This window comes from Artibeus jamaicensis, unplaced genomic scaffold (genome assembly GCF_021234435.1).
Source record: "Artibeus jamaicensis isolate MK-2021 breed Jamaican fruit bat unplaced genomic scaffold, CSHL_Jam_final contig_685, whole genome shotgun sequence".
Classification (NCBI taxonomy): domain Eukaryota; kingdom Metazoa; phylum Chordata; class Mammalia; order Chiroptera; family Phyllostomidae; genus Artibeus; species Artibeus jamaicensis.
Window position 1 is genome coordinate 18,488,041 of NW_026521924.1, and position 24,176 is coordinate 18,512,216.

General features: G+C 43.3%; 2 protein-coding genes and 1 non-coding gene across 6 annotated transcripts in view; 1 reads left to right on the plus strand and 2 right to left on the minus strand.

The window, feature by feature from the left end:
- The window catches only part of PHF20 (PHD finger protein 20), a 115,816-nt gene extending 95,107 nt beyond the window's left edge, over positions 1–20,709 (plus strand). For all 4 annotated transcript variants that reach the window (XM_037164399.2, XM_037164398.2, XM_037164400.2 and 1 more), the window contains 5 exons: positions 5,722–5,821; positions 8,319–8,514; positions 11,847–12,246; positions 13,927–14,110; positions 18,208–20,709. In XM_037164399.2, the coding sequence (XP_037020294.2) occupies positions 5,722–5,821; positions 8,319–8,514; positions 11,847–12,246; positions 13,927–14,110; positions 18,208–18,350 (1,023 nt within the window). In that variant the 3' untranslated portion in view covers positions 18,351–20,709. The remainder of the gene's footprint in view (positions 1–5,721; positions 5,822–8,318; positions 8,515–11,846; positions 12,247–13,926; positions 14,111–18,207) is intronic.
- LOC119063384 (U6 spliceosomal RNA) lies at positions 6,203–6,305 on the minus strand. The gene has a single exon (XR_008392692.1). It is a non-coding gene; the product is annotated as a U6 spliceosomal RNA (small nuclear RNA).
- Positions 20,710–22,648: 1,939 nt separating the features above from the next.
- On the minus strand, positions 22,649–23,767 carry SCAND1 (SCAN domain containing 1). The gene is made up of 2 exons (XM_037164462.2): positions 23,582–23,767; positions 22,649–23,474 (listed from the first exon to the last, which is right to left on the minus strand). The coding sequence occupies exons 1-2, from the start codon at positions 23,761–23,763 to the stop codon at positions 22,895–22,897; spliced, it is 762 nt and encodes a 253-aa protein (XP_037020357.2). The 5' UTR covers positions 23,764–23,767; the 3' UTR covers positions 22,649–22,894.
- Positions 23,768–24,176: the final 409 nt, after the last annotated feature.

Sequence of the window (24,176 nt, forward strand, 5' to 3'; positions counted from 1 at the left end):
AACATGCTGTGTAGTCACTTTGATTAATCAGAAGTGGGAGGAAAAGCTTTGTTCCAAGGATAACATACTGCTGAGCTAGCTCAGAAATACAGAATTATGTGTACTGGTGGCCTGTGTTGTCTTAACATTAAGCTTGGAACATGTTTGAGTATGCTTTTTTTTTTTTAAGTTCGGTGTTTAAGAGGATGTTGGAGATTGTTAGTTTTTATCCTGTGTGTCTGCATGTATGTGCTCAGTTCTGGGCCTTGGGAACTGATCTGGTCCTCATTTGTCCATAGAAGCCTTTAGTGGGTTAGTAATGAAGGCCACTGTGGCAAGGCTATTCTGGCCTATGAGTATGGGACACAGTGTTAATCCACTGTTCTCCATTTTTTGTAAGTAGCAAGGATCACAGGGTGTTTGGGAGGTAGAGCTTGATGTACCATTCTGTACTATAGGAAGAAACTAAGTTTGTAGCTATTGAGGCATATCAGCTATTATGTGGCAGGGTCCGGAACTGACTTCCATCTGCTTCCCAGGCTCTACATGACCTTCTCCCATTTCAGCTCAACACTGTGGCTTCCTGTCTGGCACTGTGGTGATGATGAGCTCACTTCAGAACCCCTTCAGTTTTGCTGTAGACTTTTCCTGCTATCCACTGGCTATCCAGCTGGCTTTGTGTTATGGAGGGACAGTTTCTGATTTTCCCTGTCATTATGAGCAGTGTACATTTTCCGCTCAGGACTTTTAGTAAAAGGCATTCATAAATTTAGAGGAAGCTAACTGGAACAAATACATTTTAAACTTCTAAAATTTATTCATCATCTAGGAAGGTTCAAATAATTTTTTCTTAAAAGAAATTTTTAATTCACATTGATAATTTGTACAACCCTAGAATAAATTTAGTTTATTTTCTACAATACATATATTACTTTAGAGAAATAATTTTCTTTGAGCCCTGGCTGGTATAGCTCAGTGGATTGAGCACAGGCCTGCGAACCAGAAAATCGCGGTTTGATTCCCAGTCAGGGCACATGCCTGGGTTGCAGGCCAGTTCCCAGCAGGGGACCCACGAGATGCAACCATACATTGATATTCTCTCCCTCTCTCCTTCCCTTCCCCTCTAAAGATAAGTAAATAAAATCTTAAAAAAAAATAATTTTCTCTGATCGTTTTCATTATTTGATTGATACCAACATTACTCAAATATATTATTATTTGAATTCATTTATCACTACTAATTCAAATCACTGGGGGGATAAAATCCTACTTAGTAATTTTGAATGTTTGAGAAATCTGAGTACCACATTGAAAATGAACATCAGAAAACCCATTTGATATTTAAATTATTTTAATTATTATAGGCTAGGTTTTGGCAAACGTATTCTAATAGGATCAGATAATATTTTAGGCCTTGAAGACCATATGGTCTCTGTGCAACTACTCAGCCCTGCCCTAAGCAGATGTAGGTGAGTATGTATGTAAAATGAATGAGCATGGTCATAAAAAATTATTTACAAAAGCAGGACTCCAGTTGGATTTGGCCTGTGGACTGTAGCTTGCTGACCTTTGCCATAGAGCAACACATATATGTTGGGTGCCAAACCTCAGTATAAATTGTGTAGCAGTTTTAAGAAGAAGCCCATGCATGGTAAAAGTTTTGTTTGTTTTAGAATTTATATTATTTATCTGTTGCTATCTAAGGCACTTGCATAGTTCAAAGTCTGAGAAGTATGCTTAGGTATGCAGAGAAAAATCTTACTGCTACTCGGTCAGTCAGCTGCCCTACCCTAGAGGCAGCCCTTATCGTCTGGTATGTCATTCCATAAACAGTCGGTAGCTAAACAAGCAATAACAAATATATTCTCTTCATTCTTTTGTTTTTGGTGGTAAATTATACATAACAAAATTTACCATTTTAACCATTTTTAAGTGTATGCGGCATTGAATGAATAGGCATTGAGTATAGTCACATATCTGCAACCAGCATTTTTAAAAAAGTAATGTCTTAGATGTGGTATTTTCAAGATCTTTTTTTAAATATAACAATATATATAAGTTGAAGACCATTTCATTTTCAAATATAAAAAGCTCCCCTATTCTTTTTTATGACTACATAATGCATGGATGGTAATTTATTTAACCTTTCCCCTATTGATGGACATTTAGATTGTTTCTAATCATAATAGTGATGTAATGAGTAATTTTGTATAAATATACCTGTGGGTCCTAATTTGGGAAGTGGGATTCCTGGGCTATACGGTATGTGCATTTGTAATTTTAATAAATATTGCTGTTCGTCATAGCAATATTATATAAACCCTCTGCAGAGGCAGTACTAAAGAATTCACGTCAGGCACCCTTGTTAGTATATGCTGTGCTATTAAACCTTTTTACCTTTGCTCATTAAGTGAAAAAATAGTCTGTTGGTATAGCCATTTTGTTATTTATTTTAAAATAAGTTTTAAACATTTCATAATTGTAGCATTTGGGAAATGCAGAAAATCACAAATTAGAAAACAAGAATCACCCAGAACCCTGACCAGTGTGGCTCAGTTGGTTAGGCGTCATATGACAATGCCAAAGGTCAGCAGTTCGATTCCTGGTCAGAGCACATGCCTGGATTGTGGGCCCAGTCTCTGGTTGAGGTGTGTGTTAGAGACAACCAATGGATGTTTCTCACATCAGTGTTTTTCTTCTCCCTTTCTTTCTTACTCCCTGTCTCTCAAAAAATAAATAAATATAAGGGAAAAAAAAGAAATCACCCAGATTATTTTTACCTATGGATGACTACTGTTAATATTTTGGAATACACATATACACATGAACATATAAATGAGAATTTTACTCTATAAACAGTTTTTCATAAGAATAACATTTTTATTATGATGAAGGTAGTAAATGTTATAAAAACTTCAGACAGTACCTAAAGGTATAAAAAAATTGATATTTACATGTAATCCCCAAACCTAGAAATACTGTGTTATGCATATTATTAGTCTGCTTTTATTTCATATTAATTTATATTAACTGAAGTTACTTTACATTAATTTATTCTTTTAAGGGTTGATTTGAACCTCTTTTTATTTAAGAATTAGGTTTTTTTCCTTGATATGTCTGTTCATGTTCTTCATTTTTCTGTTGAATGCTTGGTCTTTTTGCTGCTCATTTGTATAGGCTATTTTGTAGAAGGGTTTTTGTATTGGTAGTTACAAATGTTTGTATTCACATTCTTACTCTGTCATCTGTTTTCTGATTTGTCTTACAGATTTTTTGTTTTTCTGAAGTCAGATATATTAAAAGTTTTCTTTATGGCTTCTGAGATTTGAATAATAGTTGCTTTCTACTTGGAAGTTCATAAAAGTTTATAGGAATGTTAATAAAAGGATTCTCATGGTTTCTTATGGTACTTTGGGGGTTTCGTTAATTTTTTTTAAAACATAGAAATATTTGATCTACCTGGAATTTATCCAGGTAGGATAAAGAGATGAGGACTATGGCTGTGCATTTTCCCCAACACCATATGCAACTCCTGCTAACCAGGTGTAAAAGGTGCACCTTACCATTGACTTAAGGCTCTGCATCTCTCAAATAGTATTTTAAGTTTTTCTTCATAGAGATCTTGCATATTTTATTTTTAGTTAGTCTTAGGTATTTTTATTCTTAAATTGGTTTAGATTTATTCTTAGACATTTTATCTTTTATGTTATTCTTATTCTTTTCTAAATTCAAACTTTAAAAAAAATGAATAATGGCCCTGGCTAGTGAGTTGAGTTCCAGCCTGTGAACTGAAAGGTTGCTTGTTTGATTCCCAGTCAGGGCACATGTCTGAATTGTGGGCCAGGTCCTAGCTGGGGGCATGTGAGAGGCAACCGCTTGATGTTTCTCCTGTATATTGATGTTTCTCTCCCTCTCTTCCTCTCTCCCTTCCTTCCCCTCTCTCTAAAAATAAATAAAATGTATTTTAAAAAATGAATAATGCATTTTAGCCAGACTCACATGAAGAAAGCTATTTTGAAATTTTCATCTTGGCTGTATTTGATTCAATTGTGGTGAATCCTAGTTCTCAAGACACAAACTCATTGGTGAGAGAGACTTTCATTCCAATTGCTAGACTTTTTTTGTGCTACCTTTGTTGCTATACACTCTTTACTTTCTCTCTGAGCTTTAGTTTTCTCATTGGAAATGGAAAAATCTGGATCAGATCTTATCTGAAGTTTCTTTCCTAGCTCTACCCCTGTTGATTCTGAAATGATCAGCTTCCTAGAGGGTTTGTATCTGCCCACAAAAGTCCTCTTCATGCTAGAGACTATCTGACTCGAAGTGGCTGAAGATTGTCTGAACAGACTTTCAGTCCCTTGTGGCTGGGCTGGTGGCCCATCCTCAAGGCCATGTAAAGAAGCTCACTGTCTACCTTCCAGAGCTATTCGTTTAGTTGGGTTTGGGGCCCTGGTTTGGAATTGCATGAAGTATTTTAGTATTTCTTTTGACATCTGCTTTTCTTCCTTCAATTCCTCCTCTGGACCCTTTAGTCCTCAGGCTTACTTTCCACAGGTCTCCCAATATTGCCCTTGCTGTCTGCTCCTTTCTTTCTCTTTGTACCTCCTGCTTCTCCTTCACCTCCCTCTCCCCACCTCACCCTTTACCCAAGAAAAGCAGTGAGGTTTAGGAATTAAAAGAACTAGCTTTGCAATTTGCCTGCTTGTGTTCTGATCCACCTTTGCCTCTCTTCAGCTGTGTGGTGTGACCTTTGGTAAGGTTTAGAGAAAATAAATGTAAAGTGCTAACACATGGTTACTTCAGGAGGCATCAAAGTGGAATTAGGTTGGTCATTAGTAGTAGTTATAGGCTCTTAATAATTAAAGTTGTGAGATAGGAACTTTTATACATAACCCATTGGTTTTTCATAAACAGCCCACATGGTCGGTAGGGTAGCATCCCATTTTGCAGATGAGGAACTGAAGCTCTGGCTGCAGAAGTGACCCCTGCAGGGTCACAGAGCTAATGAGTATCTGAACCAGAATGCACATTCAGGTTTTTGTCATTACAAGTTAGTCTTACTCTAAACACTTCAGCAATTTTTCTTGTCAAAAAGATCAGAAAAGTTTAAGCCTCTAGGAATGAGAATGAAAACGATGTTTAGAGACCAGCATTGTTAATGGATCTAAGTATTCTTCATCTGTGTTGTCCAGTACAGTCGCCACTAGCCTTGTGCGGCTATTAAGCACTTAAGATGTGGCGAGTGGGACTAAGGAATGGAATTTTTAACTTAATTTCTTAATGCAAATGTAAAGAGCCACGGTGGCTCGTAGCTGTCATGTTGGCTAACAGAGTTCTGGATGAACGGTCACACCCTACACCTGTGTAAGTCGATCATGGGTGCTCTCTCCCCCCTCTTCTTTTTTTTTTCTTTTAAGCTGAAAGCTTTTTTTTTTTTAATAAAGATTTTATTTATTTATCTTCAGAGGGGAAGGGAAGGAGAGAGGGGGAGAAATAATCAATGTGTGGTTGCCTCCCATGCGTCCCCTGTTTGGAACTGGCCTGCAACCCAGGCATGTGCCCTGACTGGGAATCGAACCACAGTTTGGTTCACAGGCCTGTGCTCAATCCACTGAGCTACACCAGCCAGGGCTTCCCCTCTTCTTCCACCTCCCACTGTCCCCTCCTCCCACGGGTGGGTCTTATTTTTGGACAGAGGATATCTTCTGAGTTTAATTTTTATTACTTCTTTAATTCTAACAGTGTGAAGAGTGCCAGTGCTGGCAGCATGGGGTCTGCATGGGATTACTGGAAGAAAATGTGCCTGAGAAATACACCTGTTATGTTTGCCAAGACCCTCCAGGTAGAGATTTCTGGAGCCAGGGATATTAACAGTATGTAGCCTTTTCCTTGGCACAGCTGGTTGTGAAGCAGCCTAAGTGTTCGTGGTCTTGAGATTCATTCTTCAGCATCGGCTGGACTCTGACCTCTCTTACCTTTGTCGCTCACTCACCTACTGGCCAGCTTCCCTAAGCTTAGCAGTAAGCGACCGTGTATGAAAAGGTTCGCCAAGTGGAAGAGCTGGCCTTGAGCTAGAATTTATTTATTTTTTATTGTAAATATTGTGTAGTGTGAGATACACCTTCTTAACATCATCTTAAGTGTACAGTACAGTACTGCTTATAAACGAAGCAGTGTTGTACAGCAGATGTTCAGAATAACTCACCTTGAGTGACTGAAACTCTAAAAACTGACATGCTCTACCAATTTGCATGTCCTCTTTGTGTAAAGGCCATGCTAATCTTCTCTGTATCGTTCAAGTTTCAGAACTCTCCTTTTCCTGAGAGTTCATGAGGATGTGGGCTCTGTCCTTGGCTTTTAGAGGCTGGTGGAGGGTTAGAAACCTGCCTCTGCTCCCTCTGGTGGCATCTGCCCTTCATTGCTTCATCGGCACCAGGGAGGGAGATGCGCCCTTGAGGGGAAAGGGAAAGGTGTGGTTTCAAAGCGCCTAACTGCCACCCAAAGCAGTGAATTAATTCCTTAGCAGGGTCATTTAATGTCATTGTTCCATGGCCACCAGGCTGGCCTATGGCTCTTGGGTGCCCCTTCTTAGAAGTCTCAGGGGTGGATAATAAATCGGTTGTTCTTGTCTTGCTGTCAGTAGAATGGTAACATCTTCTCCCTTCACCACCCATAACATCTCCCCTCAGCTCCAGTCCCTTGACCTCCTTATACCCAGGCAGTACTTGAGAACCTCTGCTTCCATTATTCCTTTTAGTCCTGTGAGGTGCCTGGTAGGAACACCTACTCCTATTTTTGCTAATGAGAAAAAAATTGATGTAATAGGTATGAATGACTTTCCTAATCTCATGAAGCAAATTGGAATTAGAACTGGTTTTCGGGGCCAAATGTCCTGATTTTGCTGGTTGTGTAGGGCGGGGCTGGCCACCACAGTTCATTTTCCAGCTAGTAGGTCCCCTCAGAGCCTGATAACCTCTGTTTGTGACACTGTGTCTCCATGTGTTAGATTAGACCATAGACGGAGAGGAATTGCCTCTGTTTTTCCCTATATCTCAAGGAAGGAATGTGGTTAGAAGATTCATCTATGAGTCATAGAATATGTTTGATGGGCAGAATCTCAGAGACCACTTAGTTTAGCCCCAGCATTTGACAGGTGAGAAAATACAGACCCAGAATGGACATGACAAAAAATGAGAACCAGTGTCTCTAACTTTTGTCTTGGAAAACAAATAATGCTGCTCTGAATCCTGTTCAGGTGGCTTCTTGCAGCAGCTGCCTCTGAGATTTTAGGGGGGCTCTTTAAGGCACTGTTTAAAAATCTTTTATCTACTTCATTGTCTCCCATTCTTTCCCTCTGCTTTTCTCTTTTTAGAAATCATACAATTGCTGTACACTTTCTGAACTTATTTTTAATAGTTTATTTTTATTTTTTCCATAACCATTTATCCCCTTTATACTCTCTTTAATAACTCTAATTGCCAAGAATGAATAGATTTCTCCTTGAATTGAGAACTCAGTGTCTGCCACGTTTGTAGACTCGGTTGCACTTTGTAGTATCTTGCGCCAGAATTTTAACCTAACAGAGTTAAAGGTTACTTACAGATGCTTTTAACAGAATCACAGTGCGTTCCTACCACGAGTCTTGGGAAAGCCAGGAAGAACCAAGGGACCTTGATAGGGATCGTGTAGGTTATTTCTGGATATTGGGAGGTAAACAACAGTCTGAAAGTTGTTCCCTGGGCTTTGGAGCTGGAAACACTGCCAAGTCACATGGCGTCATGTTTTTAGTCCTTCCTAAGAGTCCCTATGATGGACAAGACTACCGAAGCCATCCAGGTCATCTGCCGGACCAGATGGATGGAGGTCTAGAGAAGGGAGGGAGCCTGGTCGTTACTTGGCTCAGTGGTAGTTGGCAGTTGGATGTGCACTTGGGGCTTCTTGCCATTTTATAAATCCATTCAGGGTGCATTTTGCCAGGCACTGGAAATATAACCTTGAGCAAGATCATTACTCTTCTTTTGGCTCTTAGTGGAGTCAGGACCAGAAACAGATGTGGGAATGATGTGACTTAAATTTGAAGAGATATTCCAGTTCCCACTGTACCTCTGGATATTTCGTGGAGATCAGGAAACTTACATATCTTACTACCTTGTCCCTAACACTTACTAGGCAGCCTAGAATATAGTAGGTGCCAAGTAAATGATTATTGGATGGGTAAATGAATACAATGGACACACCAACCCATCCTTCCATTCATTTGTGTGATAATTGTACAATGGTGAAATAATATGGTTTCCTTCAGGCCAAGCATTAACCGTCTTTGTCATTCACTATTTTAGGTCAGAGGCCTGGCTTAAAGTACTGGTATGACAAGGAGTGGTTGACTAGGGGCCATATGCATGGCCTGGCATTTTTAGAAGAGAACTACTCCCACCAGAATGCCAAGAAGATTGTGGCCACTCACCAGCTTCTCGGGGATGTGCAGAGAGTGATTGAGGTTCTGCACGGCCTGCAGCTCAAAATGAGCATCTTGCAGTAAGTGTGGCACCTGCAACTTTGGGGACGTGTCTGATCTGGCATGGCTTGGGGTGGGGATAGATTTAAGAAAGTGACAAAATCAAGACAGATGACCTCGCTAAAAACTTTCAGTTATGAAACTTTAAAAAAAACAACTTTGTTGAGTATATTTACATAAATTAAGTTCACCTGTTTGTTAAGTGTTCATTAAATTTTGACAAATGTATACACTCTTGTAGTCTTCACCACAGTCAAGATGCAGTGTCTATTTATAGTTTAGACTGTTTTTTGTTTTAAAAAAAAAACAGTCTAAAATTTTTTTTGAAAATTTGTGGTAAGATAGCTCTGACTGGAGTGTCTCGGTTAATTGTCCCACAAGGTGAATGGTCACCAGTTTGATTCCCGGTCCAGACACATGCGCTGGTTGTGGGTTTGGTCCACAGTTGGGGCACATCCCAGTCGGGGCGTATACAAGGGCAACCAGTCGATGTTTCCCTCTCACATTGATGTTTCTCCCCCTGTCTATCTCCCTCCCTTTCTGATTCTGTAAAAATAAATAAAATCTTTAAAAATTTTGTGGTAAGATATACATAATATAAAAGTTACTCTCTTAACCATTTTTCAGTGTACAGTTCAGCAGTGGTAAGTACAACCAATCTCCAGAACTCTTTTCATCTTGTAAAACTGAAACTTTTTACCTGTTAAATAACTCTGTTCCATTTCGCTTCTGCCCAGCCCCTAGCAGCCACCACTCTACTTTCTGTCTATGAATTTGGCTGCTCTGGGTGCCTCGTGTAAGTGGGGTCCTGTCTTTTTCTGACTGGTTCATTTCACCTGGCATAGTGTCCTCAAGGTTCATCTGTTTGGTAGTGTGTATTGAATTTCCTGTCTCTGTAAAGTTGAATAATATTTCATTGTGTATAATACCACATTTTGTTTATCTATTCATCCTAAACCTTAATTGGCAAGCAAAGTACAGTAGAATGCTGTTGGAAGAGGCATTGTTGGCAAGCCTGCTCTCTAGCATAGAGGTTGCTCAATAAATATGTCCCTTGATGGTTTGCTCATACAGAAAAGTTTTAAGCCTTTTGGAGCTGGACTTCTGGCTTTTAGTTGCCAGAGTCTGTAGTTAAATTGAGTGTGAATTCCCTTCTGTGGCTGCATTCTACATTGTCAGGTGACCTAAGTTTATGTAAATTCTGAGAAAGACAAGCAGCTCTTGTTGGAGTCTGTTGGCTTTTACAACCTACCCCTCCTTACCAAATAGGGCAACTGAGTCTTGAGTGGGGCAGCTGCCCTCCACGGTTTCCAGGGCCAAGACTAGAACTCAGGTCCTGGCTCCCACCAAGTACTTGTTCTAACCTTTCTAGCTGCCTCTCCTCAGTAGTTCCATGAATTTTCTTAATGGTGTTAGCACAATCTTTGGCAGGGACAGCTTCTCTTCTGTAAAAATCTCTCCTTAAGTTCTTCCATATGGCACCGTTTTAGTGACATCATCAACAAAGACAAACAAGCACCACGAGTGAGTTAGACATGACAGGCCACTCTCTGACAAGGTTTCCTTTGTGCTCACTAGTCCTGGAGGCCTCTTGGTGTCAGGCAGGGCAGAGTGTCAGAACCCTGAGATGGCAGAATGAGGGTCTGCTTTCTCTTGCATTCTGGTGGGCAGAGGCCTGGCTGGATTCAAGTATTGGCATGACAAGGACTGGTTGAGCAGGGCGCATCATCAAGAATATATATTGGTTTGGGTGAAAGCTAAGCTGCTATAACAGAGACCCCCAAAAGAGACTACAAAATGGAATTTTCTTTTTCACATAATGTATGTTTCAGGGATAGGTTGGAGTCCTGGCCAGGTGGGTGATCTTTCTCTAGGATTCTGTCTGGGGACTTAGGGACTTGGGTTCCTTCTGTCTTATTCCTTTGGGATTGCATTGGGATTATTCTCATCTGTATGGTTGAAGCAGTCTCATCTGTACCTCAACTCTGCTCCAAGCCCCATAAGGGGAAGGTAGAAAAAGAAGGAGCAAGCAGTTTCATGGATACACCTAATTGCTGGGGAGGCTAGACAGGTGGCCACATGCTCCGCTGAAACTCAGGAGTGAGGGTAGAGGGGGTATAAGAGAAGAAGGATGGTTGTGAGGTGTGTTAGCTATTATTGTGACAGTATTTGTCGAGGTGAGCTGAATCCATTGACAGCCCTGGATAGGAGTAACTATTCCTTCACATTTTGTAAACCTGGATAACTTGACCACATTTAAACCAAGTGAATTTCTTCCTAATGAGATACCAGAAATTGACTGAGGTAGGTGAAAAGGTGGTCCATGTAAAGGCCTAAAAAATCCTCGGGTGATGCTCCAGATAGTGACCTTGGCTAGATTTCTTTTCATTTGCAGAATCAGTTAGGGTGTTCTCTTGCCTCACTGAAGTGTCAGTGCCCCTGGCCCTGTTCCATAGTGGGGCACTTTGTTCCTTGCATTTCCATGTTTAGATCTTTCATCTTTATAGTGGTAACTTTGTACTGGAATTAAACATGATTTCTCTAAGCAGTTCAGGATGTAGGGAGGTCTTTTTAGTCGTTATATGTGGAGAAAAGATCTTGGGAGGAGAGGGAGAGAATCATCAATATCTCGTTGCCTCTCACATGCTCCTAACTGGGGACCCTGCCCTGCAACCCAGGCATGTCCCTTGACTGGTAATGGAACTGGTAACCTTTTGGTTTGCAGACCAGTGCTTAATCCACTGAGCCACACTAGCTGGGGCAGAATTTTAGGTTCTGTAAGATCACTGGACACCTTCATATTTATGACCTATTCCATTTCTGCAGGGAGGCTTCAGTAAAGTGGGGGAGGGGGCAGTACCCATCTGTGGTAGTTGCTAGTGAGTTAAGTGTGTGCTTTCCTGCTGATCATTGTTTCTCAGCTGGGGCTGGAAAGGTGCTGTTGACCATTGTGTCATGGGGTAACTCCTATGTGGCATTGTCCCAAGCATTACAGGATGCCTAGCGCCCTTAGATTTTTGTGAACTAAATGCCAGTAGTACCCTTTGTCGTTGTGACACTCAGAAAGCCCCACATGTTTCTACATGTCTGTAGACCGAATGTGGGTAGCACTGCTCTGTCCTCCCATCACTGCGAGTGTGCACAGGGGAGTTTGCCTGGAGGTAAGGAGACCACGGATTTCCATTCCCCTTTGCTTGGCAATGGGTGGTTTATTACCACCCTTTGGTAACAAAGGTAACACAGATGGCCCAGGCGGGAGCTCTTCTTCCTGCTGGGAGTGTTTGGGAACTGAGAAGCCCCTGCTGTGGTTCTACTTACTCCAAAACCCTTTCCATGTTTGCTCTCCCCACAGAAGCAGGGAGCATCCTGATCTGCAGCTGTGGTGTCAGCCTTGGAAACAGCACTCAGGGGACGGGAGATCTCATTCCAGACACATCCAAGTTGCTGAAGCCAAGAGCAAGGAGGAAGCCCCAAGCTATAGAACTTTAAACGGGGCGGTGGAGAAACCCCTGCCCCTGCCCCAGTCTGTGGAGGAGTCATATATCACCAGCGAGCACTGCTACCAGAAGCCCCGCGCCTATTACCCTGCTGTGGAGCAGAAGCTGGTGGTGGAGACCCGTGGTTCTGCCCTTGATGATGCAGTCAACCCCCTCCATGAGAATGGTGATGATTCCCTCTCCCCACGCCTGGGCTGGCCTCTAGACCAAGACAGGAGCCGGGGGGACAGTGACCCCAAATCCAGCTCCCAAAATGTAGGTAGCTTGCTTATACTTGTTCTTCATCCAGTATCTGAGTGCTTCTAAGTTCTCCATCTAGGGATAAATGTTCTGTAGAAGAAATTTATTATAATATTGTGTTTGTTGTAAATTTGAATTTAAATTTCTTATCACAGGTTTTTTTTCTTTTCCTGTTAAAATGGGTGCAAAGTTGGGAGAGCCCACTTAAACCAAAAGATCATTGGTTCTGGGAAATGCCCACGAAATAGTATAGTCAGTGAGGGTGGAGGTGGAGAGGTGGGAAGTAGTGAGGAGAAAAGGGTTCACTGGGACTTGATAAATGGAACTAAGTTAGGAAAATGAGTTTTTTCTTTGATGCAATTTATAATTGCATCTAGGTACTCATTCTTAGCATGAGCAAAGTATGAATCAAGTGTGGTGTTGAAGCGTAAATGTTTCAGTACAATTCTAAGATAGCTTTAGTTGAACTTTTAACTTTGTAGCCCTGACATAAAAACAGTCTGTTTTCTCAAAATGTTTGCAAGTTGCATCAGTTTTCCCAAGAGCCACTTGTCATTTTTCTGTTTTTCAAGTTACTCTCTTCGTGAACTCCATGTGTCATCCTCTTGCTAGAGTTGTCTTTAACTGTTCACTGGTCTTATTCTACCCTGTTCTCAGTGTGATTTGAGAGCTTCTCTACCCTTGTCATACTTATTTTCACAGAATTGTGGGTCGGTATCACTAGTGTCAAATACGTTGCTGCTTATTAGGGAGGGGGAGCATCCTAAGTTACAAGCCCCTCGGGGTGGGCATTGTGTCTCATTCAGCCTGTGCCCTTGTTAGTGTCAAAGCAGTGCTGGGCAAGGCTGGTCTTGGAGACACAGGACACTTGGAGCCAAAGGACATAGTCTTTGGGGACAGACCCAGTTCTTAGTCTGAACAAGGCCCCTTTTACGGTGTGGTATGGCAGGTCACTTTAATTCCTCTGGCATCACAGCTTTGCACATAGTAAGCTCTAAATAAATATTAGCTAGAATCTATTTTATTTCAAATGAACAAATGAAAAGTTGAGCTCACAAACCCCAGAAAAAGTTTCTGCTCTTGCAGAATAGGCAGATTTCCTAGAGGCATCTGACACACAACAACAGATCAGAAAATACCGGGTCTAAACAAAACAGGCAGAGTTAAAAATCTCTTTCACTGATGGCAGGCTGGCTTTAGGCCAGCACTGTGTTTTATAAATCTGATCCTGTTTCATCCTCAGGAACATTTAGTTTATTTTACCACTTCTGTAAAGGGAACAGAGGCTCGGAGAGGTGAAATAACTTATCTAGGTTCACCTATTCAGAAAGATACCGAGCTAGAACTTAAAACCTATTTGTCTGATTGCCACAGACTAATTCTTGTCTGCACTTGCCCTGCTATACTCTGATCTCAGGGCTCTGGAAGCCATTCTCTGAGGCCCACATCAGACCTAGGGCATTGGGCCAGCAACTGAGAAGCAGCTGTGGGGGCTTCTGAGCCAGAGGTCTGTGCTGCCCAGAGGCAGTTGCAGTTGGTACAGCAGCGCCTTAGAGAGAGGGAAGAAAGGGAGACAGATTTGGAATATTCAAACTGCAACTGGTTTTTCAGATGGTTTCAAACACTGCCTGGTGGGAGAAGGGGTTGGGAGCTGTGTCTGTTTAGTGATTGAAATGTCGTTCATTGCATTCTCAGGTGAGGGAATATATCTCCAAAAAGGTCCTACCAGAGGAAGCCCCTGCGCGGAAGCTGCTGGACAGAGGCGGAGAGGGGCTACTCAGCTCCCAGCACCAGTGGCAGTTTAACCTGCTGACCCACGTGGAATCTCTTCAGGACGAAGTCACACATAGGATGGACTCCATTGAGAAGGAGCTGGATGGTAGGGCTCCTCCCTGGCTCTCTGCCCGTTGGCAGGCACTGTGAGCTTGTCAGGATGAGTTGCTATTTGCACTGCCCTATCTGGCTTTCCAGGGACAACTCTGTTCTTGCCTCCTCTTCTTTTCAGGCTCATTCACCTTCATTCCTCAAGATGGACCAGCCTTACTTTAAGTACTTATCGGGCGCTTCTAAGGACTGCGTGACATTAGGAGTCCGGCCTCACTTGCCCCAGCCCCTTCTGCAAAAGAGCAGCTGAGCTCTACTGCAGGCAGTGTGCCACTTGAGCAAAGATTTACTAACTGAGCTCTTTCTTTCTCTTTTAATTGATTGATATTTTTAGAAAAAGAGAGGCATCAATGTGCTGTTTTACTTATTTATGCATTCTTTGGATGATTTTTGTATGTGCCCTAACTGGGATCAAACCTGCAACTTTGGTATATTGAGATGATGCTCTAACCAACTGAGCTATCTGGCCAGGGCTAACCAAGTTCTTAATTGAGTTTTTAAGATATCTGAGGATTAATCTGAGAGGAAAAAAACCCTTTATTTTACCCCTTGATGAAATCTAAAGTGAAACCTTTTCCTCTTTATCAGTAGAGATTTAAGAACTTGACTGAGTCATTTGTGTAGTTCTTGGGGTTTTTCCCAGATGTTACTGGTAACAACAGGTGGGCTTGGAGGACAGAACTTGTAATGAACATGCTCAAATTCATGATCCCCAAGAAGTTGCTTGTTTGATTTTTGAAGACAAAGTTCCTTCTTGATTGTTCATTTATTTCTCAATTATTTGTTTTCATCCTTAAAATGGAGCCCAATTAAGAAATAAATGTTCTGCCCTGGCTTGTGTGGCTCAGTGGATTGAGAGCTAGACTGCGAAGTGGGGGGTCACTGGTTCGATTCCCAGTCAGGGCACATGCCTGGGTTGTGGGCTGGGTCCCTGGTGGGGGAGCGTGTTAAGGGCAACCACACGTTGATGGGTCTCTCCTTCCCTTCCTTTCTCTCCAATAATAAAGAAATAAAATCTAAAAAAAGTAAGAAAAAGAAAAGAAAAATGTTCTGTTTGAGAATCCTGGGTATAGTCAGGCCACTATACTACTTTAACTGGAGATATAAAACATACTTAATAATAACTCTGAAAAAATACTGTATGTTACACAAGCTAGGGTCATGAGGGGTGGCCAGAACATGTGTACAGCTGAGGCCATGCCAGGGGAGAACTGTTGGGGCGGGGGGAGCAACAACACAAAGGCTTCCTGGAGCTCCTGGTACTGGAGTGGAGCCTTGAAGAATGTGATGTTCTGCTGGAGAGAAGGTGGCTCGAAGTGGATGTTAAGAGGACTGGCTCTACTGGAAAATAGGTTACTGTATTGGAGGGGAGAGAGAGAGACGCGCAGACAGACACGCAGAGAGACCTCCGTGCCCTCGTGCTCATGTCTTGCCCCTGAAGCAAACCTGAGGAACTGGGAATAGGAGGCTAACCCAGGGTCCAATTGTGAGGGAATTTCTGGAAGGGGGAGTATTTTTGTCTTTTTTACTCCAAGAAGGTTGGCTTGGGCTCCTTAGAATTGTCATTGATGCCACTGTCTGTGAAAACCCTATTAGGTTGCTGAAATAGTATTGAATATCAGACTGAAAATTACAGATTTTGAAAGCAGGAGTGGCTCTGGGTCCTTGAAAGGAGAAGGCTTAGCGTCATAAAAACAGTCTGAACAACATTCTGTTCTTGCCAGAGGAACTCGCCATTAGTGGAGAAGTCTGAGCCTACCTATTTCTTACTCACTGACTGACACCCCTGCCCCCTTGCAACCCCTTCCATGCAGCTTGGGCATTATAGTGAGGATAATAAGTCTGGGCTCCCTTCTCTGGCCTTCTGGAGAACTTTATATGTTGTGCCCTGCTGATTTGGGGCCACATACTCTGGTCGTGTGCTAATACTCCAGGCCCTGAGAGGTACCGAGGGAACATGAACATCACTTACAAAATTTAAAGATTTTATGCAGATAAAGAGACTTACATTGTATTTAGTTGATTCATCAGAATCCTGTTTTATTTCTACAGTAGTAGGGAGTGAACTCCTTAGTTCATTTAAATACTATTGAGATAAGCTAAGCTTTCATAGGAATTTAGATATAATACTGTTCTTAAAACTGCCTAATAAGTTGTTATATGGACTGATACATGTTTTTAAATGTCATTGTTTTGATATTAATCATTTAATTATGTAGTTGCGAGAGTAATATTTAAAACTAAAAGACAAAAGATGTTTAATAACCATGAAATTTTTAAATCATTTTGCATTTGAAATCTGTATTATTTTAAGAAAATATGTTGCTCTCAGCTGAGACCAAATACATTCAGTTGGTCTAAGTGTATTTGATGTGAAACCTTCTGCCTTGCTTATAGTTAGTATACTGCTGAGAAGCTTTTGAGCTTTTTAAAAGAAAAACTTAGAGTGACGGTCCAGCACATGGTGTGGAGAAAAGGCAGGCTTGCTGGATGCTGCGGTTCAGAGGAGATGCTGTTGGCCCTAGAGAGGGCTTCCATCTTAGGGGCCCGAAACAGACACGTTCAGAGTCTTCTAGTCTGTGCACTGGTGCTCTCTCTCCCTATGTGTGCTTCCTGGGTCACCATGGCATTGGGGGATATTTTTGGTGAACCTGGAATTATATCTGAGGTTACAGTGACCATCACAGAGGGGCCTCTCAGCAATTGTAGGATCATCTTTTTTTTTTTTTTAAGATTTTATTTATTTATTTTTAGAGAGACGGGAAGGGAGGGAGAGAGGGAGAGAAACATCAGTGTGTGGTTGCTTCTCACACACCCCCTACTGGGGACCTGGCCCAGTTTGCAGGCTGGTGCTCAGTCCACTAAGTCACACCAGCCAGGGCTGTAGGATCATCTTGCCAGGGACCATTTGTCTGTCTCTCCGTCTCTTGGAATCAGTCTAGCCAGCCTTGACTCCCAGTTCTTTAGACTTACCCAGATGGCCTCTCCCAGCATTGAGTTGGAGTCATTTTCCCTTTTGCTGAGTAGTGCTCTGTCTCCTTGTAGGTGTTTTTTGTTTTGTTTTTTCTTTTTAAAGATTTACTGATGTATTAAAAGTGGTCACTATGGAGTTTTCTTGCTCAGGAGGTCGGTAGTCACTCTCATGTGACTGTGATCCTTTACTCTTGATTTTCAAGTTCAGGTCTGAGAAGGCAGTCTTATTTTTGTTACTTTCATGTTGTACTTGGGGATCAAAGGGAAGGAAGGTTCCTCCTCCGTGGAATGCATCAGTACCAACATGAAATTTGATAGAGGAGGGAAGAAGGTGAGCTCCGTGGAGCTTGAGCAGTCAGTGGGGCATTTCACCAGGCCATTTCCACATTGTTTTACTCCCTTTTTGAGTTCCACACACAATTGAATGCTAGGGGTATAATGGTGAACAAGGCAGAATCAGCCTCTACTTTCATAGAGAAAGATTAATTAAGTCATCCCATTATATATGATTACAAACTGCGGTAGGTGCTCCAAAGGGGAAGAACATGAGAGAGCATAATAGCACAAGGACCAGACTCAGGGTGTAGAGTTGGGAAGTTTCCCTAAGAAGTAACTTGCAGGAAACAAGAGCATTCAGAAAGGTGGGATGAAAGGCAGACGGCTGGTTTTGAGGAGGGGAAAGGATGGTGTGTGAGGCTGTATGTTGCTTGAGAAAGCCTTCTGGACTCTATTATAGAGTTTCACTGCTACAGTAATAGACTTGCTGTGTGTGGCTGTTTAATTAAAATTGATTAAAATTTAAATTAGTTCCGCATTTGCACCAGCCACCTTTTTAAGTGCTCAGTAGCTATGTATGGCTGGTGGCTCCTCCACGAGCCAACACAAACATAGACCATTTCCATCATCGCAGAAAGTTTGGTTGGACTCTACTGCTCTAAAGTACTTGAGCTTTGTCCCAGGAGTAATACAAGTACTTTGTAGAGAGGATGGTGAACTGCCCTTCCCTTCCCAGTCCCCCCTGAGCAGTCAGATGGGATATGATGTTGAAATTCTTGTTGTGAGTCTTGCATATCAAGTGTTGGGAACTCACTGGGTCTTCTCTCTCTCTTCTGCCTACAGTGTTGGAGAGCTGGCTGGACTACACTGGGGAACTGGAGCCCCCGCAGCCGCTGGCCAGGCTTCCTCAGCTCAAGCATTGCATTAAGCAGTTGCTCACGGACCTGGGCAAAGTACAGCAGATTGCGCTGTGCTGCTCAACATGAGCCTGGGCACCCAGAACTAATGCGGGCACAATCCTGGGGTGCCTGCTGGAAGAACTTTGCATTTTTAAATAAACCTAGCATGCTGAATGCACGTGACACCGACTGACTTCAGGGATCTGGGCAGAGAGAATGTGATGGACGTTGGACAAAGAGGCCATTTTGGCTGCCGGAGGGCCGGGCACTCTGATCTCAGAGCCTACCAAGAAGGTAGCAAATAAGACTCTTGGGATTCCCTTCTTCTGTGCACATTGTTGGATGGAGAGTGAGTCTTTTTGCACAAACTTCACTTGAAATCGTGCCACTGATGATAAATGGAATGAGAGCCAAAAAAGTTTCGTCGGAAACAGTTGTAAATTCAACTTGCAGCTTATTTAATTGACTTTTCTGTCAGGTTGGGGTACATGCCAAGCCTTCTGGTTTCTGCCTGGCATGGATTTGGGCAGCAGACATCATTTTCATTTTTCCAGCTTCATGGGAATGTCGCGACTTCATCATTCTGTGGAGAGGAGCAGAGGCCTTGGCTGCCCTACCTCCCTGTAGGACTCTTCACTTTCCTCACCACATCTCTTGCATGACTTCATGGTACCGGGGACAGGTTTCGTATGCTTTCACCCCAGAGTTGGCTGGGTAGTGTCTTTTATAGCAGAGCCCATCAGCCTGTGGAGGAACTAGAATCTCACTATACTACGAATTGAGGAGGAATTCCAAACTGAAGCAGGTGGGGTCTGGAACCCAAAGGACAGCATTTTCTACCCACTTCTTAATATTGACAGCTTCCCAGTTCTACTCAATGTCCAAAAAAGTTTCCCAAAATTTTGAACTTTTTCACTGTAAAGATTTGTTACAAAGAATGTGATTTGGGGAATTACCTTATTTTATATTGTTGTAAACAAACTTCAGATTTTAAGTGTTGCTTTCCTCCTTCCCTGAAGGGTGTATATTCAGTAGTGGCATTTTCAGGTTTGTTTTAACAGCCTTTAACATTTTAAATTTCCTGTTTGTATTATTTTGTGAGATCAAGGTAATGATGCTGCTTAAGGTCCAGGTACAGTCTGTACCTTTTGAGACAATATCTGTTACTCTCGCAGGTTACGGTTCCACGTGTAATTGCTATATTGTTGTTTTTCCTTAGTAGGCAAAGTTAAAGAAAATATTTCATGTTTTGAGGAGTGACTCATTTTAGTTTTCTTATCACTAAAGGGGAAAAGCAAAGCACGGTTGTCCATTAACACTCACAAGTTAATTATGGGTTTATGAATCTGTAATGTTATATGCTGCAAATATTTACTATGTAAACGTGAAGTAGCCAATATCTCAGTAGCAACGACAAGTTCTCTCCTGTGATCTGTGGAATGGTTAGGCTTTAAGGCACAGGTCATTGTGGTCATGAAGGCCTCTGTACCAAGATCTGTTTCAGGGTGTGCTGTCCAGTGATTTGTTCACCATGTGATATAAAACGAATTTAGGACAAGTTGACCTGCTGTAGCTTATCCATCAGAAGGAGCACATGTAGTAGCTATGACATTTGTAATGAAAGCTGACACATTTCCTCTCTACAAGAGGCTGTTTCCCATTGCTAAAGTTGGCGTTTCTGGTATGGGAAGAAACGCTCAAGGAGTGTGCATGGCATCTGCTTTGCATAACTTACCAGACAGCCACATTATGGGAACTATGGGATGCTTGTCTGGAAAGGAAAGAAACAGGATGGTTTCTGTAGCCACAACTGTGAGGTATGACAACTTATATTATTACTGATTTTTTTCCCCTGAAAATAAGTTTGAGCATCCACACCCTGGGAAGCTGTAATTTTAAGGTAGTCAATCTCATGTCTTTTTCAAAGATGAAATCAGAAACTGAACTACCCTAGTTTTGTCCATTAATTGAAGAAATAATTCCATTTCACTCATTGTGACTTTTGTCCTTAGGGAAGCAGGGATGACTCCAAGTTCTGATAACCTCACTGTACTTCCCTAATTTAAAGCCATGTTGAGGGGCTCCATCCTCATTCCTGGGTCGAGTTGAGTAAACCCCAATTTGGAGCACTGGAAACTGTTATTTGCAAATATTACTGTTACCATTTAGAACTATGTACACTACCTAAGTTTTGAGTAAAACTATCCACCTTTAAAAAATTGCCTTGACAAAAACAGTTCTGGTTGGACTAATCATTTTGTTTCTTTAAAAAGTGATAATGTGTAAGGTGGACCCTTGATGAGCCAACATTGCACTGTGGATACATATCTATGTTTACGCGCTATTAGAACAGAAGGCGCTGTATATAGAAATGTTGCTTTGAAGCAATATTTGCAAAACATGCAAACTTCTGTATCTGTATTTGGAAAAAATAAAACAGGTTTTTGTTGCTATATTTCTGTCACATTGAATTATGAAATTCTCTATTATATATTATTTAATTTGCTGTAAACATTGTCTTTTAAAGCAGCAGTCCCCAAGCTTTTTGACACCAGGGACTGGTTTTGTGGAAGACAGCGGGGGCAGGAGCAGAGTAGGGACAGGAGTGGGGAGCTCAGGTGAGCTTCCCTAGGGGGCCGGTTTTAAAGGACATCTTCTTTTTACATTCTAAACAGGCTTATCTTCTGTAGGGAGGCAGATGGATACAAGCTCAAGATCCTAAGTCCTAAGAAAGTATGTAAAACTTTCTAATTCATTTAATATTCCGAAGTAAAATGCCCCACACCAGCCTCTAGCCGTCTGGCTCATGTTTCATGGTGTGAACAAACATCAGGCTTACTAGGTTTTGATTATTGAAAGCAGTGTCGGGAAGACAGGTTTGGACTTCCTGGTAAGAGATGGCACCCACTATTTAGGACCCTTCTCAGACCAATCCAGACTGCAAAGTGGATTCCAAATAGCTCCTTCTTGGTTGGGCTGAAGACTCAAGAAACGGAGGGGCCTTCTATTTATTTTTATTGTTAATTTCAGAGAAGGGAGCATCAATTTGTTCCACTTATTTATGCATTCGTTGGTTGATTTAATAAAAAATATTTATTGGCCCGGGCTGGTGTGGCTCAGTTTATTGAGCACCAACCTGCAATCTAAAAGGTCATTGGTCCAGTTCCCTGTCCTGGGCACGTGTCTGGGTGCAGGCTGGGTCCCCATTTGTGGGCAAACAAGAGGCAACTAGTCAGTGTTTGTCTCCCTCTCTCCCTCCCTTCTCTGAAAATAAAATCTTTTAAAAAAATTTATTGATTTTTAGAGAGGAGAGAATCATCTATCAGTTGCCTCCTGTAGTTGTCTAAATCCTGGATCAAACCAACAACCTATGTGTGTACTCTGAATGGGAGGTGAATCCCCAATGTTTTGGTGTAGGGGACATTTTTCCAACTGATCGATTGATTCTTACAGGTGCCCAGACTAGGGATGGAATTTAAAACCTTGTCTATCAGGGAGACACTGTAACTGTGCTACCTGGCCATGGCAGGGCTTTAAACTTACACTTCATAGCAGAGCCTCCGTTCCCAAATTCCCTCTTCCCTTTATAGACAATTAAGCTTATTTAAAAAATAATAAATGGAGGTGGTTGGGAGATCAAAAATGCATAGCTCAACCCCCCCCCCCCCCCCCCCCCCATCCAGCAATATAAATAACCCATCAGTTGCCCTGAATAGCATAGTTTAGTAGGTTGGGGATCATCCTGCAAAACAAAAGGTCGCAGGTTTGGGGCACAGGCCTGGGTCACCAGCCAGTACCACGTTGTGGGTGTGCGAGAGGCAACCAATCGATTACTCTCACATTGATGCTTCCCTTTCTCCCTCCCTTGCCCTTTCTTAAACAATTAATTCCATTAATTCACACCAGTTCTGCTTAAAATCCTTCTGGACACCTAAAATTTGGCAAGGAAGGTGAGCGTGGAGGCTTAAACCACAGCTAGAAAATGACTGACTTATATAAGTAACTGCACTAAACTTATTAAACCTATGGTTTGGGCCTCTGGGGACTCTGCCCAAAAGGCAGGCTGGTGGGGCAAGTTGGTGGCAGTGATAGTATACAGACAGCCAGTTAAACGATCATTTAACAGCCAGCTGTTTCCCTGCAAGAGGCTACAACCACCTCTCTATAACCCAAGACGTCACTTTTTTTTTTCAGGTAGGAAAACAAGCTCAGATTCTAGCCAGTGAGAGGTAGGGACGAATATGGGACCCTCATTAAATCCTCTAAATAAACAAAAGACACCTAAGTGGGGTCCTAGAAAACGTGAAGAAAAATTCCCCAGATGTGGCGAATACCGAGACCGAGCCAACAGGTAAATGATCCCACAAAAGCCAACGAAGGCCAGGTGAATAGGAAACAAAGGCTTTATTCCCATGGGCTCCCAACTTGGGTTTCAACAGAAGCCAGAAAGAAGACTGGAAATACGCTCGGGAAAATAAAAACCCACTAAAGAACAAAAGGGCCACAACAGACTACACAAACTGCCAAAAAGCTCGTTTTTCATTGACGCGGATTGAGGAGCCAAGCTCAGGCCCCCGGGCCGGATCATGGTTCCTTCCAGTCCAGAGCACCAGGACCAGGCCTCCCGCAGCTCAGCCGGTGATACGAACATCGGTGCGGCGGCGCAGACGGCGGGCCCGCAACGCCTCGGGCATGATGGCGAGGAGCTGTTCTTGCACCAGCATCTCCACGATCTGCTCCTTCGTGCGGATGTCGGGTCGCAGCCACTGGCGAGAGAGCTCACGCAGCTGCCGGAACGCCTCTCGCGGGCCCGCCGCATCCTGGTAGCGGAACTGTCGGAAACGCTGGCGGAAAGTCTCCGGGCCAGGCCGGGAGCCGCCAGGACCTAAAGGGGTGCGGGGAGCGGCTTCAGCAAGCGGCGCGGACGCCAATGGTGGAGGGTCGAGGGGCAGCTCCTGGGCCGCGGAGGCCGCCGCGGAACCTGGAGGAATGGTTTCGGGGATAGAGGCATTGGGGCTGGACGGTTTGGCGGCAGTCGTTGGCGCCTCAGGAGTCGACGAGGAACCCGCAGGGTTATGCTGAGGGAACCCGCCAGCTCCCTCCCGCGCCATGGCGGTACTCCCAACGGTTGCCAAGCCCGGATCGGTCGCCGCCATGACTCCGGCTCTGGACGAGTCTCTTTGTTCTGCGGCTGTGAGTTCAGCACTGCGTCTGCGCCGGGGCGGAGCGAGAAAGAAAACGTTTTCCGCTAAAGGGGAAGGCCCGCGCCACAAGGAGGGAGGGGGAGACGGAGAGGAAGGAGAGCAGGCTAAACTCACCGACAGCTACGAACCGCGGGAGCCAAGCGAAAACGGAAGAGTCCCGGGGCGTCTCCGCAAAGAGTTAGGCGCGCGTGCGCAGAGAAGACGAGTCCGGCTACAGGAAGCGGCGCCCCCTGGCGTTCTCGAGTCGAGTCAGGAAGCATCAGCGACCGCGCAGTCGCGGGCTGTTCAAAACGCATAATGGCTTCCTTGGGATGGTGGCTCCTCCCAGCACGGGTTCTAGCAGGAGTCGGAGTTGGTGGATGGGGAGGAGTCGGAGGAGGGGCCGGAGTCCAGAGAGGTTCTTATCCGCGAAGGTCGCGTCAGCTCGAAGGTGACTGGTGCTAGCCTGCTCCAACTTGCGGGTCTGTTCTCTAGATACTGGTGAGGATGTTATTGAGTCCCGGGGTCTGACGCCCGACCCCGGCCCTCGGCGGGACGGCGGGCGAATGCGGAGGCAGGGCTCGACTGGAGAACATAACGTGTGTAAGATCCTCAGGAATCAGTAAAACTAGCCCTTCCCATGTCACAAACTAACTCTTTGCCATTATTATTTCTTGCGTCTCCTCTGAAACCGAGGGACAGGTGGTTCTGTGGGTTGGGCTTTTCACAT